Source organism: Callospermophilus lateralis, chromosome 18 (genome assembly GCF_048772815.1).
Source record: "Callospermophilus lateralis isolate mCalLat2 chromosome 18, mCalLat2.hap1, whole genome shotgun sequence".
In the NCBI taxonomy this organism is placed as follows: Eukaryota; Metazoa; Chordata; class Mammalia; order Rodentia; family Sciuridae; genus Callospermophilus; species Callospermophilus lateralis.
The window spans coordinates 4,116,729-4,140,051 of record NC_135322.1 but is presented as its reverse complement, the minus strand read 5'-3'; the positions used below and the strand labels follow the sequence as shown (position 1 = coordinate 4,140,051).

Here is a 23,323-nt window from a genome sequence, read left to right as displayed (position 1 = left end):
ATCATTTCCAAACATCTTCACTGCAGTACTATACACATGTATTAGGCGGTTGATCTAGGGAGTTTTTTCAAAACATTTCCAACAACCTCACTGTGCAATGGCAGCTGTGTGACAGCAGATGGAATACAGAAAACCATGAGCCTCCCAAGCAACAAGCAAGGAGAACCAAGATGAAACATTCAGGGACCACAGAGCTTGACTAGCCTTTGATGCTAGACTGTGCATACCCCATCCTTGTCACCACTGTCCCTCCTCTCCCCCTGGCTAAGGAGATGATAAATTCCTCAGCAGCAGCTGAAGTCTGAAGCACACCCAGGTGCCCACATTCAAGCCTCACTGTCACAACACAAGCCAGGCACTATTCCCCATCCTCAGGGACCTCAAGAACAGCTTAGGTCTACCACCACCACCACCACCCCACCAAGCCTCGTTGTGTGGTGGACATTTCAGGCTATGGTATTGGCATCCTTGATGAACTAACCTGATGGGGGTGGTGCTTAAGGCAGTTCTCGTCAGGTGGTAAGAAGTTAACACTCATGAGGATGACAGTACAAGCTTAACAAAACCCACCATGTATGCTAAGAAATTTTGTGGCATTCATCTTTAATGCTCATCTTATTACATACCCTTACTCTATTTTTATTTTTGCTTTATGGAAAAAGGTGCATTCTGTGTGTCTTACTTGCCCAATGAGAGACACATTTAGAGACACACTAATAATGTGGTGTATGCTGGTAATCCCAAGGGCTAGTCAGATTGAGGGTGGATGATCCATGTTCAAGCCCAGCAGTGACTCAGCAAGGACCTAACCCAGGATTGAAATAAACAGAACAAAAGAAAATGAAGAAAGGGACTAGGGATGTCCCTCAGTGGTAGAGAGGCCTTGGGCTTAATGCCCAGTACTAAGGGAGGGAAGAGAGGAAAAGGAAGTATGAGATGCACATTCATCAACAGTGACGCAGGCTCTTGGATGTCCATATCTGACACCAAGTTTCTGGGAGCCTTCTATCCTACCCACATACTTACCCTAGGGCAGAGCATGGAATAATTCAATTACAAAGCATGTTTATCTTTTCCCAAGATTATATGTTGTTTGATCCACCAGGGAAATTAAAAAAAAAAAAAAAAAAAAACTGTTGTAAATCTCTTTGAACCTTAGGAATCTAAAGGTGAATGTTAACTTTCCAGTATAAAAAACCAACTGAGGTGGAACAAAACTGTTGTAGAAGAAACACAATCATCTGATACTTATGTGAAAAATTAGACTTTATTAACTACCATATGAAATCTATGGTAAATTCTGAATAAATCAGCAGCAAATGTAACCACAGCAGGTAAAGGTGGATCCTCATGAAGCATGTGCTGTTGTGGTTCTTTAGGTTCATCTCTTCTCTGATCACTTTTCAATTCCAAGAATGAGACAATTAGTCACCAACTGTGCTAAATAGCTATGGCCATTAAATGCAGCAGTGGCCACCATTTCCCTGCATTCTTCCGGGACATAATCAGGCCCGAAGAACACACTCCTCTCCTCCGATAAAAAGCCCAGTCCCTGCAGTCTTGGCTGTCCCACTTCAGGCAGTTTGTAGAGTGTTCTTTACCCCATCCCACTATGGACAATATGGACAAGGGTGCACAGACCACCCCAGGCAGGATAACTGATACTTCAATTCTACATCCTGATCAGTCCCTTTGAAATATTTCTTGGTGCAGGCAACACTGAATTTTAATAGGGAGTGTCCTCCTACTCCAGGAGCAAGGACAACAGGGATCTTCATTTCACGAAATAAGACCTTTACTCCTATGGGTTCCTTTCTGGACACAGCCGTGGAAGACCCGTAAGGAAGGCACAGAACCCAAGACGAGCAGGGTATGTTCCAAGAAATCTCGAAGAATGAGACACTTTACAACATGAAGATAACTGGGCCTTTTCAAATGTCCCTGCACCTTTGATATGTCCTGAGTTATAAAACATTATGTAATTTTTCCACAGTATGCGATGCCAGAAACTAATCGTTTTCCTGCCTCCTTGTGACGTAGTTGGGATGACAAGTGAGGCCCTTGCACAGTGATTACATGTCGAAGCCTTCTCTCCAGTATAGATCCTCCAGTGTCATCTCAGGGATGATTCAGACTGAAGACCTTGCCACATAGATTTCATTTGTAAGTCTTCTGTCCACTATGAATTATCTGATGCTCTGTTAGGTATGAGTTGCAACTGAAGATCTTTTCACACTCACTGCATTTGAAAGATTTCTCTCCAATGTGGATTCTTTGATTACTTGCTAGGGATGACTTGTGACTAAAAACACTGCCACACTCACTGCATTTTTAAGGTTTCTCCCCAGTACGGATCCTATGATGATACGCAAGACGTGAATTGCAACTAAAGACCTTACCACATTCATTGCATTTGTAAGACATCTCCCAGTATGAATTATCATCAGCTGTCTTGCTAGGTCTGAGTTGAGGATGGAGACCTTGCCACACTCATTGCATTTGAAAGGTTTCTCTCCAGGGTGAATTCTCTTGTTGTGCAAAGTGTGAAATGTGATTGAAGACCTTCCCTCTTGTTATGACTGTAAGGTTTTTCTCTAGTATGAATTCTATGATGAATTGTAAGGTTTGATTTCTGACTAAAGACCTTACCGCATTCACTGCATTTGAAAGGTTTCTCTCCAGTGTGGATTCTTTGATGACTTATAAGGGCTGATTTTTGATGGAAGACCTTGCCGCACTCATTGCATTTGAAAGGTTTCTCTCCAGTATGGATTCTTTGATGAGTTGTAAGAACTGATTTTTGTTGGAAGACCTTGCCGCACTCATTGCATTCGAAAGGTTTCTCTCCAGTGTGGATTCTCCGATGTTGTGTAACATGTGCAGTCTGACTGAAGCTCTTCCCACACTCCTTACACTTGTAAGGTTTCTCTCCAGTGTGAATTCTACGATGATTTGTAAGGATTGATTCTTTATTGAAGACTTTGCCGCACTCATTGCATTTGTACGGTTTCTCCCCAGTGTGGATTATCATATGTTGAATGAGGTATGAGTTACGACTAAAGACCTTGCCACACTCGTTACATTTGAAAGGTTTCTCTCCAGTGTGGATTCTACGATGACTTGCCAGGGATGAAATCTGACTGAAGACCTTGCCACATGCATCACACTTGTAAGGTTTTTCCCCAGTGTGAATTCTTCGGTGGTTTGCAAGGTAGGATTTGTTACGGAAGACCTTGCCACACTCATCACATCTGAATGGTTTCTCTCCAGTGTGGATTCTCCAATGTTGCCCAAGGTATGAACTGTCATTGAACATCTTCCCACACTCATTACACTTGTAAGGTTTCTCTCCAGTGTGGATTCTCCGATGTTTTCCAAGGTGTGAACTTCTACTGAACATCTTCCCACACTCATTACACTTGTAAGGTTTCTCTCCAGTATGAATTCTGAGATGACTTATAAGATAAGATTTTTCATTGAAGACTTTGCTACAGATTTCACAAGTAAATCGTTTCTCTCCAGTACAGATTGTCTGATGTATAGTACGGTGTGATTCTTGATTAAAAGATTTTTCAAGCTCATTGCATTTGTAAGGAGCTGCAGGAATGTTTGTTTCCGGTTCTTCTACAAATGATAAAGAATCTATAAGATCATGTTGATATTTATGAGAAATGTTTGCTTTCACAATAAAAGGAATTCTTTGGTGGGGTAGTAGGAAAGAAACATTGAAAGAGGTAAAATAAGCCAGACTCAAAAATTAAGGGTTAAACTGTTTCTCTCATATATAGAATCTAGTCCAAAATAAAGAAGAAAAGGCAGTTGAGGAAGTGATGGGATACCATAAAGATGCAGAGAAGATTACGGGGGAGGGGAGGAATGGGACGAAAAATGAAATAAATTTAACAAAATCATTTTACGTTACTATATAAAGATACCAAAGGGGATGTCATCGTCATGTAAACATAGAGAAAGTTTAGAGGAGGGAGAATAGGGAGAAGGACCAGAGGAGGAAAAGGAGAAAGTGGAGCTTGAAACCAAATTCCTTGCATGTAAAGCCCAGGAAATGGACTTCACCTTAGCCCTGACCCCTCCCATTGCTAAAGCACCCCGACACTACTTAGTGGGCAGCTGCCTCTCTGCCCATGTGAGCTCTTACCTGCTTTCACACCCTCCACACATGCCCACTCATTTGGAGGCCTGGATATTTCCTCTGGGCCATTCACAGTCCAGGGCTCCCTCCCTTGCTCCAACCAGGAGAGGACACTCAGGTCTGAAGGACACACTCCTGCTTGTAAAGAGAAAAGAAGCTGATGCACTGTGGCTTCTCCACAATCCAGACCTATCTGTACATGAGAAAGAGGACATTACAGAGGGATACAGAAAATATTTCACTGTATCATGTAGGTATCTACCACTCTTCCTAGAACCACTGAATCAAAAGCACAGAAATAGAAAACGGGGAACTGGATATTTTAAGAGTCGACTGTGGGCTTTATGTTCTGCTTCAGCTCTGGAAGCACCACTGCAGTATCATAAAGAGGGCAGAACTTCTGAAGAAAGGGAACAAAGTACAGAGGATGTACTGTGGAGCGTCTTTCACAGGCAACAGGACTTCAATCAGCCAATGTAGAGAATCCCAAAGAAAAAGGGGAAATGCGACAATATACAGAGCAGATCCCAGCATCAGGGAAAGTCAAGCTCACCCAGGGAGACCAGGTTCCTGTAGGTCTCCAGCATCACGTCCCTGTACAAAGCCCTCTGAGCAGGGATCAGGAACTTCCACTCCTCTTGGGAGAATTCTATGGCCACATCCCTGAATGTCAGTGGACCCTGAAATTAAAACAGACTTCACAATGGGACACTGGGGACAGTTACAATCTTGATGCAAAATGTGAACCACAGAACCCAGACATGGTGGCACATGCTTGTATCCCAGCTATCACCAGGCAGAGGTGGGAACATTGTAAATTGGAGGTGGGACTGGGAAACATGGCAAGATCCTCTCTGAGAATGAAGAACATAGGAGTAGGGATGTAATGGCAGAGGGGACCTAGGTTCAACCCCATTACTGCAAAGAAGTAAACAAAGAGAAATGAGAAGGGAGAAGTGTAAGCATGCAACTGATTCAAGTGAGAAGAGCTACACTGTGAGGCTGTAAATACACATTTGGTATCTGTCTGTCTGCTGATGGGGAGCTCACCTGGAATCCCTGGAGAGCTAAGAAAGATTTCTGTGCTAATGAGAAGACAGGTGCCAAAGCCCCATAGAGAGCTTCACGAAGAGGCTTCTCCCCAGAAAGCCTCAGGCAGGGAAGGCAGTTGTAACACAGTCCAGCCATCCACCTCCAGGGAAGGGAGAGGGACTGAAGTCCCAACTGATAACCATCACCCAGGATGTAATCAAGCCTGCCTACATAATGGAGCCTCCAGAAAAACTCAACAGGACGGGGTGAAACGGTGTTCAGATCAACGCGTGGGTGGAGGGTCCTGAAGGGTGGCACAGCACACAAAGTCATATGAGCTACACGTCCTTTGCCCCACACCTTGGCTATGCACCTCTTCCATCCGCGTGTTCACCTGTATCTTCTGAACAGGCGTTACCACAATGCAAATGCAAGTAAAGTTCTTGATAGTTTTACGAAGCACTCCAACCACTTTTTGAATGTGAGGGGATGACGAAAGCCCCATTTATAAAAAGACGTTCTGAATCATGGGCCATACTTTTGCAGGCCTCTGAAAAGGGGCCCAGTTTGGGGGACAGAGACCTCAGCTGGTGGGATCCGCCATTTATCTACACAGACAGTGTCTGAATTAGGTGAAATGACAAGTGCCCTCTGAAGAACTGCATTCTTGGCATATGGGCAAAAACCCTCACTTATTTGGGATCACAGAAGCTTTCTGTGTGTGGAGGGTATATAAGGAGAAACTGAGCTTGCTTTATCTGTGTTTTCAATATGTTCTGGTATTTCTGAGAATGTTATATCTCCTAGTTGTGTTTTATTTTAATTTTCCTTAAGGCAAGATACTGCCTAAATCTGTACCAATTTCTCCCCTGCAGAGAACACAAGAAACATAGTAGCCAGCCACAGTGGTACACAACTGTAATCCAGACCCAGGAGGAAGAAGCAAGAGAATCACAACTTCAACACCACCTCAGCAATGAAGCAAGACTCTAACTATAAAAAAGGAAAAAACAAGAAAACTGGGATTGAGGATATAACTCAATGGTAGAAGGTCCTGATTTCAATTTCTAAGAAAGAAAGAAACAGGAGTCAGGATGCTCAGAGTCACTGTTCTCAGAGACTTGCTGCAGGACACTGTGCAGCCAAAGCAGTCCATACGAAAAAGAGGTCTGTGCAGAACCAACCAGAGGTTGGGGCTGAAGGTAGACAATTCACATAAAAATTCATAAAATTTAGTTATGGTACTGGACAATGAACCTGGGTGCTTCACCACTGAGTAAAACTGCCAGATGCACTCCCCCAAATCCCCACCTTTTTTTTTTTTTTTTGGTTGTGGAAGACTGACACCAGGACATTTACCACTAAGTTACTACACACGTCTATTTTTTCATTTGAGACACATTAGGTCACAAATCTTAACATTCAGTTTCAGAAGCTAAAAACGATCCCAATTTTCTTTCTGTGCACAATGGAATAAATACAGAAGCCAACTGCAGAGGAAAAATTAACACCCACAAATAAGAAAAAATGAAATACCTCATTCTTAACCAACCAATGGTAAACAGGAAAAGAATTCAGAAAATATCTGAATCAAAAGTAAAATAAAAAAAATAAATACAATTACACCAAAACTCATGAAATGCAGTGAAGAAGAAAAAAAAAAAAAGAAAGACCTTAGGGTAGTGAAACTTTACAACAAGGAGGAAGAAACCCAGGTAAACTAACCATACACCTCCAGGGGAAAGAGCCAACTGAAGGCAACAGAAGCAAAAGGCAGGAAGCGAGAGAACTGGTGTGCAGGACAAGGACACCACCAAACAGCACACTCACTTTTTTAAAAGATCAACAAAAATGACAGAGGATTCCCAGGGCCACACCTGGTGGCACCTCCTCATGGGTTCCCTGCCACCAGGTCACAGTGGGATGGAATCTAAGCAAAGAGGATGGGGTAAGGGAGGCCCTGGGGAGTGTAGGCAACCTGACAGGCAGGAGGCCACAGAGTCACCTGAGGCCAGAATCCCCCAGGCCCAGCACTGCACAGGGGACTCAGGACCACCTGAGAGATCACTGTACCTCAGTGACAGCCATTCCTGACCCCTTTTCTTTCCTCCTCCTCTTCAGGGCTGTTTCCTCAGGTAACACGAGTCTACAAGTCAATCCTGGAAGGAGGAAACGTACTGTTTAAGGCTCAGAATCATCACACCCTTCCTATGCCACAGCCACACAGGGAGGACCTCACCATGTGAGAAGATGGTCCCCTTCTGCCCACCCCTTTAGAGTGACCCAGGCACAGTAGTAAACTCCTGCAGGAAGGCACATAGGAGACTTCTGTTACTCCTCTCTTTGGGCCTGGTCTCCCTGTTGGTGAAGCACACACAAGCTGCAGCAGTGAGGAGCTGGGCAGCACTGGGCTCCCTTCAGGGCATAGCCTGGCCCTGACCAAACTGAACCACAGCACAGTGCCCCCTCACCTCTCCTGGGATCTCAGGCTGATCTCAGCACCCAGGATGGAGGACACAGAGCCAGTTTCTCAATGCTGCACAGAGAAGAGAATCAACTATTTTTCAGTATTATAAAAACTGGTAACATCCTCACCCCTGAATGGCACATCCAGTTAGTAGAATTATTGCAAAATGACTCGGGACTCTCATGGAACCCAAGATTAAGTACCCCCATTAGGGGCAATCCCAGCACACTCCCACCTTCTAGCTCTGCCCCTCTCTTGGAACCTTGTTCTTACCAGGATCCAGACAGCGGATGGTGAAGGAACAGAAAGAAATATGCAAAGTAAGCTGCATGGACCAGAGGTGGGACAGGGTGTGGCTGGAGTGTTACAGGAGCTGAGGAGGGGGGCGGTCACAGGAGTCTCCATGCAGTAGGTAACGTCAGAACAAAGACCTGAGGTGTTGACCACCTGCAGCCCAGTGTCAAGGAGGCCTAGACAAGGGTCAAGACCCAGAGAAGGTCCTGAGGCTTAAGCAACCTGCTACCAGGAAAAGGAAAGAGGTCTGGTGGTTGAACAGCAGAGGCCCTGAGGAAGCAGAACAACCAGGACCCAGGTCTCCCCATATCTTTCCCAGGCCTCAAGAACAGTGTGCACTCTAGTTTCCTTGCCTGTCTGAAAAAATACATGTGATCTTTGTCTTTCTCCTCTTAAGATATAAAACTTACCAATATGATAGTACATTGTGCTATTTCAATATATGTCAAAGAATCTAGCCAACACTCCCAAGTACAGGATCACCCTACCTGAAATGCTGAGGACTACAGGGGAGAGGCACCTGGGGAGCTAAAGAAGTACAGGATGGACCATGAAGGTAGAAAGGCCCACTAACATCCCAGCATGGACTTGAGGACACAACTGGCCACAGAACTCTTATGTTCATAGGAGACGTCTCCAGGAGAACTATAGAGGAGAATGGTATCAAAGCTGTGATCAAAAAGATGAGGAGAGACAGTGGGCACAGACAGGCTGAGCAGAGGTACAAGGCTCAAATGTAGGGCAGCACTGCCATCAGAGAACAGGGGGTGGGGCCTGGCAGCAGAGGAATGGCCAAAGTGATCAGGGAGGAATCATACTGAATGCAAGGAGAGTTTTAACATAGGTAGATGTCCTAACAACTAAGAAGAGAAAAGACAAGACGGAATCATCAACTGGGCAATGTGCTACTGACAGAAAAGAGAAATGAAAAAGTGAAATTTGATACTGCATTTAAGCCAGGCACAGTGGCACACCTGCATTCCCACCTATTTAGCTTGGGCCAGGAAGATGGAAACATGGGACACTTAGCCAGACCCTCTCTCAAAATAAAAATTAAAAGGACGAAGTATGTGGCTCAGTGGTTAACTCCCCCGGGGTTCAATTCCTAGTACCAAAAAAAAAAAAAAAAAAAACCTTACATTGTATATATTTTATATGGGGTCTTTTGGTACTGGGATATTTGGGATGTGTGTGTGCATGTGTGTGTGTAAAATCTATCTTTCCTTTTCCTTTACTATCTGAGACAGAAGAAAATCCCAACTGTTTCTACTGTCTTACAATCATTACACAATGCCTCCCCTCTATTCAGCAATATGTGGTTTCCCCTACTGGCAGATTCCTGGTGTCCCACAATCTCAGTACCGATCCTATTAATTTAAGGAAATTGTCGGGAGCCATTCTCACACGTGACTGGGTGACTCCCGGTTAGGGTCTGAGGCGCTCTGGCTGTGTCGGAGCTTTCCCGGCCCTCTCCTGATGAGAGAACCTGTCCGTGTGGGGGTGTAACTGACCACTGACCCCGGAGGCCCAATCACTGACCCTGACCTTGGAGTGCGGCCCCCCCCTTCAACCTTCATTGGATGGAATTATCCCCTGAATTTCTTGCTCCCCAATAAAAGGCTACTCCCTGGCGTGCTTGCTCTCTCTCTCCTGCTAGCCCTGAGTAATCCTTGCTGCCCTGCCAGGCGGTTAGAGGAGGGAACCAGAGAGGGGAGCCGTCTCGGACCTGGTCATAGAAAAAGGTAACTGAGTCTGTGTGTTTATTTCGATCTCGCTAGCTAACTTTTATGCCAAGAACCTCATTAATGAAACCATTGCGCTGGCCGCGTGGTAGAATTGGCGCCCACGAGGGGGGCATTCTAGATTAGCTAGATTGAGTGGGAGCGCGCTATAAAGATAAAGAAAAAAGTAAAGATAAAGGAAATAGTGACAATTTGGGTCACAAAAGGAAGTGGTGACAATTTGGGTCACAAAAGTACCTTAAGATATTGAAGGAAAGAGACGTTAAATTAATTAAAATGGGAAATTCAACTTCTACAGATAAGGAAATGTATCTGACTATTTTAGACAGTATAATTAATCAGAAAGGAAAACAGATAAAGAAAGCTCAGTTATTACAATTCTTAGAGATTGTAGGTAAATATTGTCCTTGGTTTTGTGAACAAGAATCTCCAAATTTACTTACTTGGGAGAAATTAGGAAGAAAGTTACAAAAGGTCTGTCTTTCAAATGAATTACCTGGAGGCATAGATAATATTCAGAGAACCTGGACGGCCTTGGAAGTTTGTCTTTTTGAATATATGGGCCAGAATTCGTGGCCCCCTGAAGACCTGCTAAAAGGCATTCAACGGGCCATCAAGTCTATTCAAATGGAAAATCCGCCTGAGGCTACGTTAATTCCTTTTCCTTTAAGCCGCTTAAAAACGAAGGCGCTAGGGGCCAGGCCCAAAGTTAAAAATGTAAATTTAAACTTGCAAAATCAGGTTACTCGGCAGGGAGATTATGGAGAGCAACATCAGAAAGGAGATACCTCTGAGGTCCTAGAGAGCCCTCCAAGGGAGGTAGACAATCTTCCTGGAGAGGAAAATCCGGAAGAGATTCCTAGAGGGGCTCAGAGTTCTTCTCAGCCACGTGACTTAAAAGCCCAATTTCAAAATAGCGACAGCACAGAACCTTTACCAGCTAATCTATGGGGGAGAAATATTTTAACCAAAATGGGATTATTATTAGTTACTCCTAACTCTATGAGATCAGTTGAGGAAGTTAGTCAGAGGTATTTTCCTGGAGATGATAGGGAGACCCTTCAGGAAGAGTATCTGTTTACAAACCAGTCTCCACGACAAAGATTAGTAAATGCTCCAAGCCAAAATTTTTATTAGGGGCCCTGAGTACTTCCCCGATCCCTAAGACAGCTGAAAAAATCACTTGGCTCACAGAGGAGCCTATATGGATTTCTCAGTGGCCCATCTCAGGGGAAAAGCTTAAAATAATTCATAGGTTAGTAGAGGAACAACTTCAGGCTGGTCATATAGAACCAATGCTTAGTCCTTGGAACACACCTATATTTGTTATTAAGAAAAAGTCAGGAAATTGGAGATTGCTGCAGGATTTAAGGGCAATAAATCATGCAATTCAGCCTATGGGATCCTTACAGCCAGGACTTCCCTCTCCCACAGCCATTCCTTTAGATTATAGCTTGATGGTAATAGATTTAAAAGACTGTTTTTTCTCTATAAGGTTACATCCTGGAGATTGTGAGAGATTTGCTTTCACTGTCCCAACAATTAATTTTAAGGAACCTGTTAAAAGATATTGCTGGAAAGTACTCCCACAGGGAATGCGTAATAGTCCTACTCTGTGCCAAAAATACGTAGACCAGGCGATAGATCCCGTAAGAAGTAGCTTTCCTGATGCATATATTATTCATTTTATGGATGATATATTATTGGCTCATGCTAATCCAGAGGTACTTTCAGAAATTTTTACTCAGTTAGAGACTTCGCTTGCAGCAATGGGTTTATGCATAGCTCCTCAAAAAATTCAAAAAGTGTCACCTTTTCAATATCTAGGTCAGATAATTCAAGGACGTACAATCCGTCCTCAAAATCTTCAGATAAGAATTAAGGAGTTACATACCCTTAATGATTTTCAAAAGCTATTAGGAGATATTAATTGGCTGAGGCCATCCTTAAAACTAACTACTTCTGAGTTAAGTCCTTTATTTCAGATATTACAAGGAAATCCCTCTCCAACCTCTCCACGTCAGCTAACTTTAGAGGCTAAAACAGCTTTAAGGAAAGTTGAAAATGCAATTAAAAATGCACAGCTTACTAGAGTTGATCCTAAGAAAATGGTGTATTTATTAATATTTCCAACTGAACATACACCAACAGGAGCCATATGACAAAAATTAGGAGTTATTGAGTGGATTTATTTATCCCACTCCCCTCAAAAAACATTAATTCCTTTTCATGATTCTATAGCTCAATTAGTAATTAAGGGTAGAACTAGGATTTTACAATTAATTGGATCTGAACCTGATATCATAATTATTCCATTTTCTGTTCAACAGATTAATTGGCTTTTTCAAACTTCTAGCCCATGGCAAATAGCTTTTGCTGATTTTCCTGGCCAGATAGACAGTCACTATCCTCGTGATAAGATTATACAATTTGCATCATTAACGTCACTTATTTTTCCAAAGATTGTACGTGCCCATCCTATAGATAAAGCCTTATCAGTGTTCACTGATGGATCAAGTTCAGGTAAAGCAGGATTTTATAGTCGTGTTCACACAGAGGTAATACAAACTTCTTATACTTCTGCCCAAAGAGCAGAGCTTCAAGCTCTGATTTGTGCCTTAACTTACTTTGCAAATGAGCCTATTAACATTTATTCTGACAGCTTATATGCAGTCGGAGTTACTAAAAATATTGAAACTTCAGTTATTGGGTATACTTCATCACAAGAGTTATTTAAATTATTTCATAATTTACAAAAGGCAGTGCTAATGCGGAAATATCCATGTTTCATAGGACATATACGAGCTCATACTAATCTTCCAGGACCTTTAGCTTCAGGTAATAACAAAATTGACAGACTCGTAGCTTTTTGTCAACAGATGTCTTCATATGACTGTGCACTAGCTTCCCATTCCTTACATCATCAAAATGCTTCTAGCTTACGTAAAAAATTTAATATTACTAGAGAACAAGCTCGTCAGATTGTAAGCCAATGCCCTAAGTGTGTTATTCACACTCCATCTCTGCCATCAGGGGTAAATCCCCGTGGATTAAAACCAAATCAAATCTGGCAAATGGACGTAACTCATATTCCTCAATTTGGTAAGCAGTGTTATGTGCATGTCATAGTGGACACTTATTCTAGATTTATTTTTGCCACAGCACGTACTAAGGAAAATTCTCAAAATGTAATTTCTCATTGCCTAGCAGCTTTTTCTGTTTTAGGATGCCCTATGCAGATTAAAACAGATAATGCTCCAGCTTATGTGAGCTCTTCTTTTCAACAATTTTGTCAAGAGTTTAAAATTAATCATAAAACAGAAATTCCTTATAACCCCCAAGGTCAAGCCATTGTAGAACGAGCTCATTTATCTATTAAACTTCAATTACAAAAATTAAAAAGGGGGGATAAGCTTATGACTCCCCAAAATAGCCTTAATCATGCCTTGTTTGTTTTAAATTTTTTAAACTGTGACGCAGAAGGTCACACTGCTGCTGAGAGACAAATGTCTCCCTCAGTAACAGGCCCTTTAGGCAGAGTTTTGTGGAAAGATTTACAGACCGGTCAGTGGAAGGGCCCAGACCCGGTGATTATATGGGGCAGAGGGCATGCTTGTATTTTCCCAGAAAATTCTTCTCGTCCTATTTGGGTGCCTGAACGTGCTATCAGACATGGAAGAGATAGAACCCAGATTGAAGCGACTGAAGATCAACCCAGAGGAGCCCCCATCCAGAAGGAGGAGATATCGGAAAAGGATGAAGAAAGACCAGATTGACCCAGCCAAAAAGCTGATTTCATGGGAAGACGTGAAGAAGCTAACAACCCAGGCTTCCCGAATACTTCGAGACCTAGGAAAAAACAGGACCCCAATGATGATGGTAACAACAGTAATTGCCCTACTGGGCTGTCAGGTAAAGGGGGATCAAGTAGACACTTACTGGATCCACCCCTGGTACACCCAGCTGTGTGGACTGGAAAATCTATTCCAGTATTTACTAATGACTCATTCATGATGGGAGGATTTACAGATACTCATATTACTCCCAATCATGTGACTAGATTTAATTATTCTGGCTATAGTGCCCAATTACCCTTGTGTTGGTCCCACGATAAACATGCTGGCTGTCTGAAAGTATCATTCGAAGAAAAGACAGCGATTGGTAGACCTAGACTGACAAATAATTCTATTTATGGAGATTTAAAACCTAATACTAGATCAGTAATTAAGATGGGACTTTCCCATAATAAGCCAGTCATTTCTGCCAAACCTCCACGGATACACCACTGTCCAAATAGTTCTACAATTGAGATTGGCACCTTTCCTAAATGGATGGATTGTATAAATCCCTTTCCTGTACAACATAAGGTGTCTAAAGATAGTGGGTATATTTTAGACTGGTCTCCAAAAATTGATAAGAGACAATTACGTAGAAATTCTGCTATGACACCTGCAGGATTTGTTAGTAATATTTTGACTTATAGTAAAGGTGGTGTTCAAAAAGATATTTGGCGTTTAATTGCTGCCTCAGAATTCTTACATTTTACTGACAAACCCTTACCAAGATTTATTGGCAAGAACTGTAAAGAGGGATCTTGCTATGGCTTACGAGCTTGTGTCTAATCTCCTTATGTTTTAATTATTAGAAATGTAAAAGTTAAATGGATAGATGACAGATATATTGTTACTTGTAATAAATGTAACCTAACCAATTGTATTACTAGGTATAATGGAGGAAAAGGAGTGCTGATACTTCATCAGCCCTCTTTTGTTTTATTACCTGCTAATATTTCAGAGCTATGGTATGCTGATGCTGGTTTACAAGTCTTACAGCAAATTCATGCCCAGCTGGCAAGACCTAAACGTGCTATTGGAGTTATAATTGTTGGTGTTTTGGCGCTAGTCTCTTTTATTGCATCAACTGTCTCTGCGTCTCTGACATTGTCTCAGAATATTCAGCATGCAAAATTTCTTAATAATTTAGCTCAAAATACTTCCAAGGCTCTGCGTAATCAAGTAAATATTGATGAAAAGATTGAAACTAAATTAAACGCCTTAGAGGCAACTGTTATTGACATAGGTAATGAACTTTCAGCCTTAAAATTTAAAGAAAGGCTTAAATGCCATGCTAATTATAAGTATGTGTGTGTTACAGCTGCCAAGTACAATGCTTCTCTCTGGGATTGGGAGAAGGTTAAAAACCATTTGTTAGGTATTTGGCAAAATAGTAATAATAGCTTGGATATTCTGGAACTTCATCACCATATCCAAGACATTCAAAATAATAGAGCTGATTTTTCAGATCCTTCTTCTTTGGCTAACCAAATATTGAAGGAGTTAAATGGATTCAACCCTGGAAATATTCTCAAACACTCGGCCTGGTACATTATTGGATTATTCTCTTTGCTGCTAATTCTTTATTGCGTTGTAATTGTAGGATGGCGAGTCTTCAGAACAAAAATGTAGAAACTCCAGAGAGTGAACCGCCGCCTCATTTTTGCGAAAAGAAAGGGGGAATATGTCGGGAGCCATTCTCACACGTGACTGGGTGACTCCCGGTTAGGGTCTGAGGCGCTCTGGCTGTGTCGGAGCTTTCCCGGCCCTCTCCTGATGAGAGAACCTGTCCGTGTGGGGGTGTAACTGACCACTGACCCCGGAGGCCCAATCACTGACCCTGACCTTGGAGTGCGGCCCCCCCCTTCAACCTTCATTGGATGGAATTATCCCCTGAATTTCTTGCTCCCCAATAAAAGGCTACTCCCTGGCGTGCTCGCTCTCTCTCTCCTGCTAGCCCTGAGTAATCCTTGCTGCCCTGCCGGGCGGTTAGAGGAGGGAACCAGAGAGGGGAGCCGTCTCGGACCTGGTCATAGAAAAAGGTAACTGAGTCTGTGTGTTTATTTCGATCTCGCTAGCTAACTTTTATGCCAAGAACCTCATTAATGAAACCATTGCGCTGGCCGCGTGGTAGAGGAAATGTCATCCTATAGATGACATTTGGAGGTTCAGGTCCACAACAAAGGCACTCACTTCACATGCTGTAATAGGGAGCTGTCAATCATCCTTGTGTGATAATGTATAAAAGTCATGGTGCCCAAAACCCCCTCCTGGGTTTCAGTTAATCTTCTAGCATATTCTTCCATGTGTAACTGTATGCATAATAAAGTGTTTCCCTAAGTGAAATTACCCCATGGAGCAAATTAACAAGACCCAAGCAGGGATCATGGGAAGCTCCAATTTACAGCCCACCAATGAATTCAGGTCCCAACCCAGGACATGTGGCTGGCATGGGAACTGGGGTGTGTATGGAATTGTGGTACTAAAACCCTCAACCAGTGGCACTGGATGCTATCTCCAGGTAGTGATTCCCAGATCTGGATGCAACTACAGAAACCTAAGATGGTATATGACACAGAACTGTTTGCTGACAGAGACAGATTCCCACGTATTTAGATGACCACAGTTAAGAGTGCTGTATACAGTGTTGCACTTCAGCTTTCCCTATCCCCTCACCAACACTACACCATCTCTGGAAAACACAAGAGGGTAACCCACAACGGAATGGCTCAAGTCACTGCCTTCTGGCCCAAGAGACTACAAAAGGAAGCTATCCTAATCCCAGAACTGCAAAACACACAAAACTTAGAAACAGCAGTTTTGTCATTCCCTTCTTCAGCTGTATAGTTCAAACAAACAAACAAACACTTAACTTACACTTACATTATTGGAGACAGAAATCTATATATTACAACGTCATCATCCACACCCAGGGTCCCCTGTCTTCATTGCTGCTTCCCTCCCTCACTCTGATCACCTCCATTCTCACCTCCACTCTCATTTCTTCACCCATCCTGCCTCCTGCTCCCTTTGCTTCTCTCTCTCCTGGTTTCTCCCCTTCTTCCCTCTATTCCTTCCCTCCATCTGATCTTCCCCATTCCTGCAACTCCCTTCACCTCCAGTCAGTCTTTCTGCCCAGTCTCCTCATTGTCCCCAATCTCCACCGATGTCTGCCTCTTTCTTCCCCATCCACTCTCTCCCTCTGGCCTGCCAGCTGCAGGCCCCTGGCCGCATGCTCTGGACCCGCACATCTCTAGGCCTCTTCCCTGGGCTCCCTTGTCACTAGTCACACCTCTTCTTGTCCCAGCACCAGTTGTGCTCCGCCATCCCTGCAGATAATCCATCCTCTCCTCCCCTGCTCAGCCTGAGGTCCCTCCCCGTATGTCCCTTTCCCTATGTGGCTGTCCTTCAGGTCTCTGGAGATTGAGATTCTAGATTTCTCCATTTCCTTTTCTCCTTGTTGGGAGAATTAGGAGACCAGCACGGGGACTCGCGCCAGGGTGCAGACCAAGGCGACTCTCCCGCGGCGACCGAGCTGACTACAGGTGGACGGCGCGCGGCAGGGACGCAGAGGTCTGTTGGGACCCAGTCCCCGCCACGGACCCGCCGGCGACCCAGTAGCGCAAACGGCCCCAGGACGGGGAACTCACCGGCCTCGGGACCACTGGATCCGCTTCCGGGTCTCCTCGTGGAAGCGCGGGATCAGGGAACATTGCGAAGGAGGAGGAACCTGGAGCTGGTGGGCGGGACCGGAAGGCTTGACGGGCGAGGGAGGAACGGTGGAGAGAGTGGATCTCACAGTTAAAACCCGCCCAATGAGCGGGGTCGGAAAGCTTGACAGGCAGGAAGGGAACGATGGAGAGCGCGGGCCTAAGAGGGTAAATCCCACCTAGTGAGGGGGGGGTCGAGAAAGGTGACGGACAGGGGCGTGGCGAAGGGGAAGGCGGGACTCATTGGGTGAAACCCACCTAGTGGGCGGGATTGGAAGGCTGACGGGCAGGGGCGGGAGGTTGGACGGACCCCCCCTGGACGGAGAAACCCTGGCGCTTGAACCCAGGGCGGGAGTTTCCAACGTGCTGAGAATAGAGAACCTTTGCTGGGTACAGAAATGCTAGCAGTTGGATTGGGTTGAGGTCGGCCTGCAGGGAAGTGCGGTGGTCCAGGATGTGCTGGACCTGAGCATGAACCCCAAAACGCAGGGTCTTAGTGGGCAAGGGTGTGGGCGAGACCTGATTATCCTGTTTTCCGAGTTTTTGTGTTTTATGACTGAAAAAGGAGGTAAGACTCCCTGGGAAGCTGGGACTACATGGGAATGTGGGAGGTCACTTCGCCCTTGGGGAGGGCCCCTGGGTTAACATTGGGTGATAGGATCTAGTTCAGTTCTTGCTATTACAATTAATTTTAGCAATTGAATTCAAAAACCCTGGGATTATCCATGAAGTCAATGCGAATCAGAATGTGAAAGGAAAATGTGGCCGGTCAGCATTTAAAATTTCACCCAGAGGCTCAGGATACAAATCCGCCCCCCCTCCCTCTCCTGTGTCTGACTTCACATTGTTCCTGGAACTAAGCCAAGAGTTGGATACCTGTCTCTGAGGTGAATGGATGAAAGAACTCGATAGTGTGCTCTGATGAAAGTGGACATGGCAGGATGCACAAGCAAGCTTGGAGATTTTTTTCTTTTTATCACAATCAAAGTTTTGCATTGCATGTATATAGCATATACATAACAACAGGGTAAATTTCAGCTCTTCTGAAACCAAGGACACTTAATTACTGAGCCACACCCCCAGGCCTTTTTATTTATTTATTTATTTTGAGACAGTGTCTCAGTTGATTATGGCCTCACTAAACTAATGAGGCTAACTTTGAACTTTCTATCTGCCTCTCTCAGCATCCTGAGCCACAGGAATTGGAGTAGTGCACCACCATACCTAACTATATATGAAATTCTAATATGTTCTAAACCTCAGAAATTCCTGACCTCAAACACTATTGGATATTAATTGCCCCCCCACACACACAAACACACAGACAACACTGAATCCCAGTGCACATATCTGAGGTATACCAGAGTCACTTGCAGGATATATGCACTGTAAAAATGTCACAAGGGTTTAAGACTCTTCACTTCTGCCTCCAAATATCCAATGGGTGGCTAAAGGCAGGACTGAGACATGTCATCTCTGCCTCTGATTTACATCTAACTCTTTGGCTCCAAGTCACCTTGGATTCCAAACAACATTTGACCAGATAAACATCTTGTGTTGACTCCAGACTACCTCCCAGCAAGAGCAACTTTCTTTATTCAGGAAGAGGCTCCACCTGGCTAATCCTGAGATAATGATGGACTACATTGAGGTGGGAATTTAAAAATAAAGGGAAATATACTGAGTCTCAAAGGAAGTGCCCATGAACTGTTGTGAAACAGACTGGTCCAGCAGCAGCAAATAGCACTCTTGGAGGACAACTCCAAACATTATTTTTCACAAGCAGGAACAGATGAGAACAAACTACAAATGCTGAGCACTCATCCTCAGTTTCTCACAACATTTAGAGGCTACTTTGTGCCATAAAATTTCTACTCTTTAGTCTGGTGTTGTGGCTGAGTGGTAGGACACTTGCCTAGCTGTACTAGATCCCACAAGACTGTTGCCCATTCAAAACAGAGTACTCAGACTCAGATATTTTGAATACAAAATGTAGGGACTTAGGGTTAATTAGGTTTGCTGAAGAAATGATATAGCAAGGGAAGGGAACTTACTCTTGCCCGAGGCATTCGTTTCTCAGTATAACATTTCTACAATTTCATTTTACAACTGGATCTGGTTTTGCTACCTCAGAACTACTGAAATGCATAAAGCACACCATGAAACAAATTGAGGAGAAGTGTAAGCATGCAACTGATTCAAGTGAGAAGAGCTGCACTGTGAGGCTGTAAATACACATTTGGTATCTCTCTCTGCTGATGTGGAGCTCACCTGGAATCCCTGGAGAGCTAAGAAAGATTTCTGTGCTAGTGAGAAGACAGGTGCCTAGAGAACTTCATGAAGGGGCTTCTCCCCAGAAACCCTCAGGCAGGAAAGGTGATCTCAACTAATCACCATCACCCAGGATGTAATCAAGCCTGCCTACATAATGGAGCCTCCAGAAAAACTCAACAGGACGGGTGAAACGGTGTTCAGGTCAATGGGTGGGTGGAGGATCCTGAAGGGTGGCCCACCACACAAAGCCATGTGGGCTCCACATCCTTTGCCCTACACCTTGCCTTATGCACCTCTTCCATCCGCGTGTTCACCTGTATCTTCTAAACAGGCGTTACCACAAGGCAAATGCAAGTAAAGTCCTTGATAGTTTTACGAAGCACTCTAACCACTTTTTGAATGTGAGGGGATGAAGGAAGCCCCATTGATAGAAAGTCGTTCTGAATCATGGACCATACTTTTGCAGGCCTCTGAAAAGGGGCCCAGTTTAGGGGACAGAGACCTCAGATGGTGGGATCCACCATGTATCTACACAGACAGTGTCTGAATTAGGTGAAATGACAAGTGCCCTCTGAAGAACTGCATTCTTGGCATATGGGCAAAAACCCTCTCTTATTTGGGATCACAGAAGCTTTCTGTGTGCGGAGGGTATATAAGAAGAAACTGAGCTTGCTTTATCTGTGTTTTCAATATGTTCTGGTATTTCTGAGAATGTTATATCTCCTAGTTGTGTTTTATTTTAATTTTCCTTAAGGCAAGATACTGCCTAAATCTGTACCGATTTCTCCCCTGCAGAAAACACAAGAAACATAGTAGCCAGCCACAGTGGTACACAACTGTAATCCAGACCTAGGAGGAAGAAGCAAGAGAATCACAACTTCAACACCACCTCAGCAATGAAGCAAGACTCTAACTATAAAAAAGGAAAAAACAAGAAAACTGGGATTGAGGATATAACTCAATGGTAGAAGGGCCTGATTTCAATTTCTAAGAAAGAAAGAAACAGGAGTCAGGATGCTCAGAGTCACTGTTCTCAGAGACTTGCTGCAGGACACTGTGCAGCCAAAGCAGTCCATAGGAAAAAGAGGTCTGCACAGAACCAACCAGAGGTTGGGGCTGAAGGTAGACAATTTACATAAAAATTCATAAAATTTAGTTATGGTACTGGACAATGAACCTGGGTGCTTCACCACTGAGTAAAACTGCCAGATGCACCCCATCAAATCCCGCCATTTTTTTTTTTTTTTTTTGGTTGTGGAAGACTGACACCAGGACATTTACCACTAAGTTACTACACACGTCTATTTTTTCATTTGAGACACATTAGGTCACAAATCTTAACATTCAGTTTCAGAAGCTTAAAAGGACCCCAATTTTCTTTCTGTGCACAATGGAATAAATACAGAAGCCAATTGCAGAAGAAAAATTAACACCCCAAAATATGGGAAAATGAAACACCTCATTTTCAACCAACCAATGGCAAACAGGAAAAGGATTCAGAAAATATCTGAATCAAAAGTAAAATAAAAAAAAAAAATACACCAAAACTCATGAAATGCAGTGAAGAAGAGAAAAAAAAACAAAAGAAAGACTTTAGGGTAGTGAAACTTTACAACAAGGAGGAAGAAACCCAGGTCAACTAACCATACACCTCCAGGGGAAAGAACCAACTGAAGGCAATAGAAGCAAAAGGCAGGAAACAATGAGCACTACAGCAAGAGAACTGGTGTGGAGGACAGGGACACCACCAAACAGCACACTCACTTTTTTAAAAGATCAACAAAAATGACAGAGGATTCCCAGGGCCACACCTGGTGGTACCTCCTCATGGGTTCCCTGCCACCAGGTCACAGTGGGATGAAATCTAAGCGCAGAGGATGGGGTAAGGGAGGCCCTGGGGAGTGCAGGCACACCTGACAGGCAGGAGGCCACAGAGTCACCTGAGGCCAGAATCCCCCAGGCCCAGCACTGCACAGGGGACTCAGGACCACCTGAGAGATCACTGTACCTCAGTGACAGCCATTCCTGACCCCTTTTCTTTCCTCCTCCTCTTCAGGGCTGTTTCCTCAGGTAACACGAGTCTACAAGTCAATCCTGGAAGGAGGAAACATACTGTTTAAGGCCCAGAATCATCACACCCTTCCTATGCCACAGCCACACAGGGAGGACCTCACCATGTGAGAAGATGGTCCCCTTCTGCCCACCCCTTTAGAGTGACCCAGGCACAGTAGTAAACTCCTGCAGGAAGGCACATAGGAGATCTGTTACTCCTCTCTTTGGGCCTGGTCTCCCTGCTGGTGAAGCACACACAGGCTGCAGCAGTGGGGAGCTGGACAACACTGGGCTCCCTTCAGGGCATAGCCTGGCCCTGACCAAACTGAACCACAGCACAGTGCCCCCTCACCTCTCCTGGGATCTCAGGCTGATCTCAGCACCCAGGATGGAGGACACAGAGCCAGTTTCTCAATGCTGCACAGAGAAGAAAATCAACTATTTTTCAGTATTATAAAAACTGGTAACATCCTCACCCCTGAATGGCACATCCAGTTAGTAGAATTATTGCAAAATGACTCGGGACTCTCATGAAACCCAGAATTAAGTACCCCCATTAGGGGCAAGCCCAGCCCACTACCACCTTCTAGCTCTGTGCCTCTCTTGGAACCTTGTTCTTACAAGGATCCAGACAGCTGATGGTGAAGGAACAGAAAGAAATATGCAAAGTAGTCTGCAGGGACCAGAGGTGGGGCAGGGTGTGGCTGGAGTGTTACAGGAGCTGGGGGGCGGTCACAGGAGTCTCCATGCAGCAGGTAACATCAGAACAAAGACCTGAGGTTTTGACCACCTGCAGCCCAGTGTCAAGGAGGCCTAGACAAGGGTCAAGACCCAGTGAAGGTCCTGAGGCTTAACCAACCTGCTACCAGGAAAAGGAAAGAGGCCTGGGTGGCTGAGCAGCAGAGGCCCTTAGGCAGCAGAATAACCAGGACCCAGGTCTTCCCACATCTTTCCCAAGCCTCAAGAACTGTGTGCACTCTAGTTTCCACTGAGAAACAGTGCTGTTACCTTTGGGATGTCTAGTTGAAGTCCACATCCTTGGTTTACCCAAAACAAGGATTGAGCAAGACACAGAAATAACAGGACAGTACAGATTTATTGAAGGTACAGATAGTACTGTTAGGTAGAGCAGAGCCTTTAAGCATCTTCCAGAACTGTTAAGGTCTGTAAACAAGTCAGATTGGCACCTGTTATTTTGCCAGAGAAATGTTAAGAGTCTGTAAACAAGTCTGGATGACACCTGGTAAAATGCCAGAGGGAGTAATTTGTGAAGTCACAAAAGCGAGCCATTAAGTGTGGAGATTCCTTATTGGTTGACTGCTGTATCTATTTTATGCTAATTAGATAAGCTGTATAAAATGTTTAAATACTGCTCTTATTCTAGAATAAACGGCTCTCACTCCTGCTGCATCAATGTACACAAGTTATTCATCACCCCCCGGGCTGCTGCACAGAACATCATGATCAATCCCATGAACTCCTGTTAGAAGGACCTCAAAGGAAAAGCCACAAAGTACATTGGCTTCTCCATTTCCCTCTGCTGGATCCTGTACATTGTGGTGAATTCATTTTTCCTCTCAATGTGCTTAGCATTTGGAGTAGCAAAAACCTGACATAGATTTTGGGTACTGTACTTCTGCAGGTTGTGACAAAATACCAAATTAATTATATGCAGCATGGTTTGTATTTCCTGAGGTTGTCTTTTTCGTGCTCATGATATGGTTCGGTGGCTCCATGGTTCTCTTTCTGTATAGGCACAAGCAATGGGT

At 44.1% G+C, this 23,323-nt stretch overlaps 2 protein-coding genes across 9 annotated transcripts in view; both read right to left on the bottom strand.

Annotated features, from left to right (window-relative positions):
- LOC143383736 (zinc finger protein 766-like) overlaps positions 1-23,323 on the bottom strand; it is a 48,277-nt gene that overhangs the window by 8,908 nt on the left and 16,046 nt on the right. Inside the window, exons 4-5 of one of the 3 annotated variants that reach the window (XM_076838630.1) lie at positions 21,511-21,596; positions 20,125-20,351 (exon numbers count right to left, since the gene is read on the bottom strand). The exons of 1 other annotated variant lie outside the window; for it this stretch is intronic. In XM_076838630.1, coding sequence (XP_076694745.1) covers positions 20,226-20,351; positions 21,511-21,596 — 212 coding nt within the window. In that variant the 3' untranslated portion in view covers positions 20,125-20,225. Of the gene's footprint in view, positions 1-20,124; positions 20,352-21,510; positions 21,597-21,906; positions 21,972-23,323 lie in introns of those variants that run through there. One more of the 3 variants, XM_077105825.1, reaches the window with a different exon arrangement.
- LOC143383735 (uncharacterized) lies at positions 1,327-17,375 on the bottom strand. Of its 6 annotated transcripts, XM_077105822.1 has the most exons (7): positions 7,923-8,939; positions 7,654-7,718; positions 7,422-7,540; positions 7,256-7,341; positions 4,704-4,830; positions 4,157-4,288; positions 1,327-3,624 (listed from the first exon to the last, which is right to left on the bottom strand). In XM_077105822.1, the coding sequence occupies exons 4-7, from the start codon at positions 7,268-7,270 to the stop codon at positions 2,456-2,458; spliced, it is 1,443 nt and encodes a 480-aa protein (XP_076961937.1). In that variant the 5' UTR covers positions 7,271-7,341; positions 7,422-7,540; positions 7,654-7,718; positions 7,923-8,939; the 3' UTR covers positions 1,327-2,455. The 6 variants fall into 6 exon arrangements, with proteins under 6 accessions (XP_076961937.1, XP_076961936.1, XP_076694743.2 ...); XM_077105821.1 differs by lacking the exons at positions 7,422-7,540; positions 7,654-7,718; positions 7,923-8,939 and adding an exon at positions 17,169-17,242; XM_076838628.2 differs by lacking the exons at positions 7,422-7,540; positions 7,654-7,718; positions 7,923-8,939 and adding an exon at positions 16,811-17,108.

Coding starts and splice junctions, on each gene's coding strand:
- LOC143383735 (XM_076838628.2), bottom strand. CDS start 16,862: ATGGATTATCTGCAGGGATGGCGGAGCACAACTGGTGCTGGGACAAGA. Junction 4,289..4,703: donor CAGGAACCTGGTCTCCCTGG/GTGAGCTTGACT, acceptor TCTCTTTACAAG/CAGGAGTGTGTCCTTCAGAC. Junction 3,625..4,156: donor TGTGGAGGGTGTGAAAGCAG/GTAAGAGCTCAC, acceptor TATCATTTGTAG/AAGAACCGGAAACAAACATT.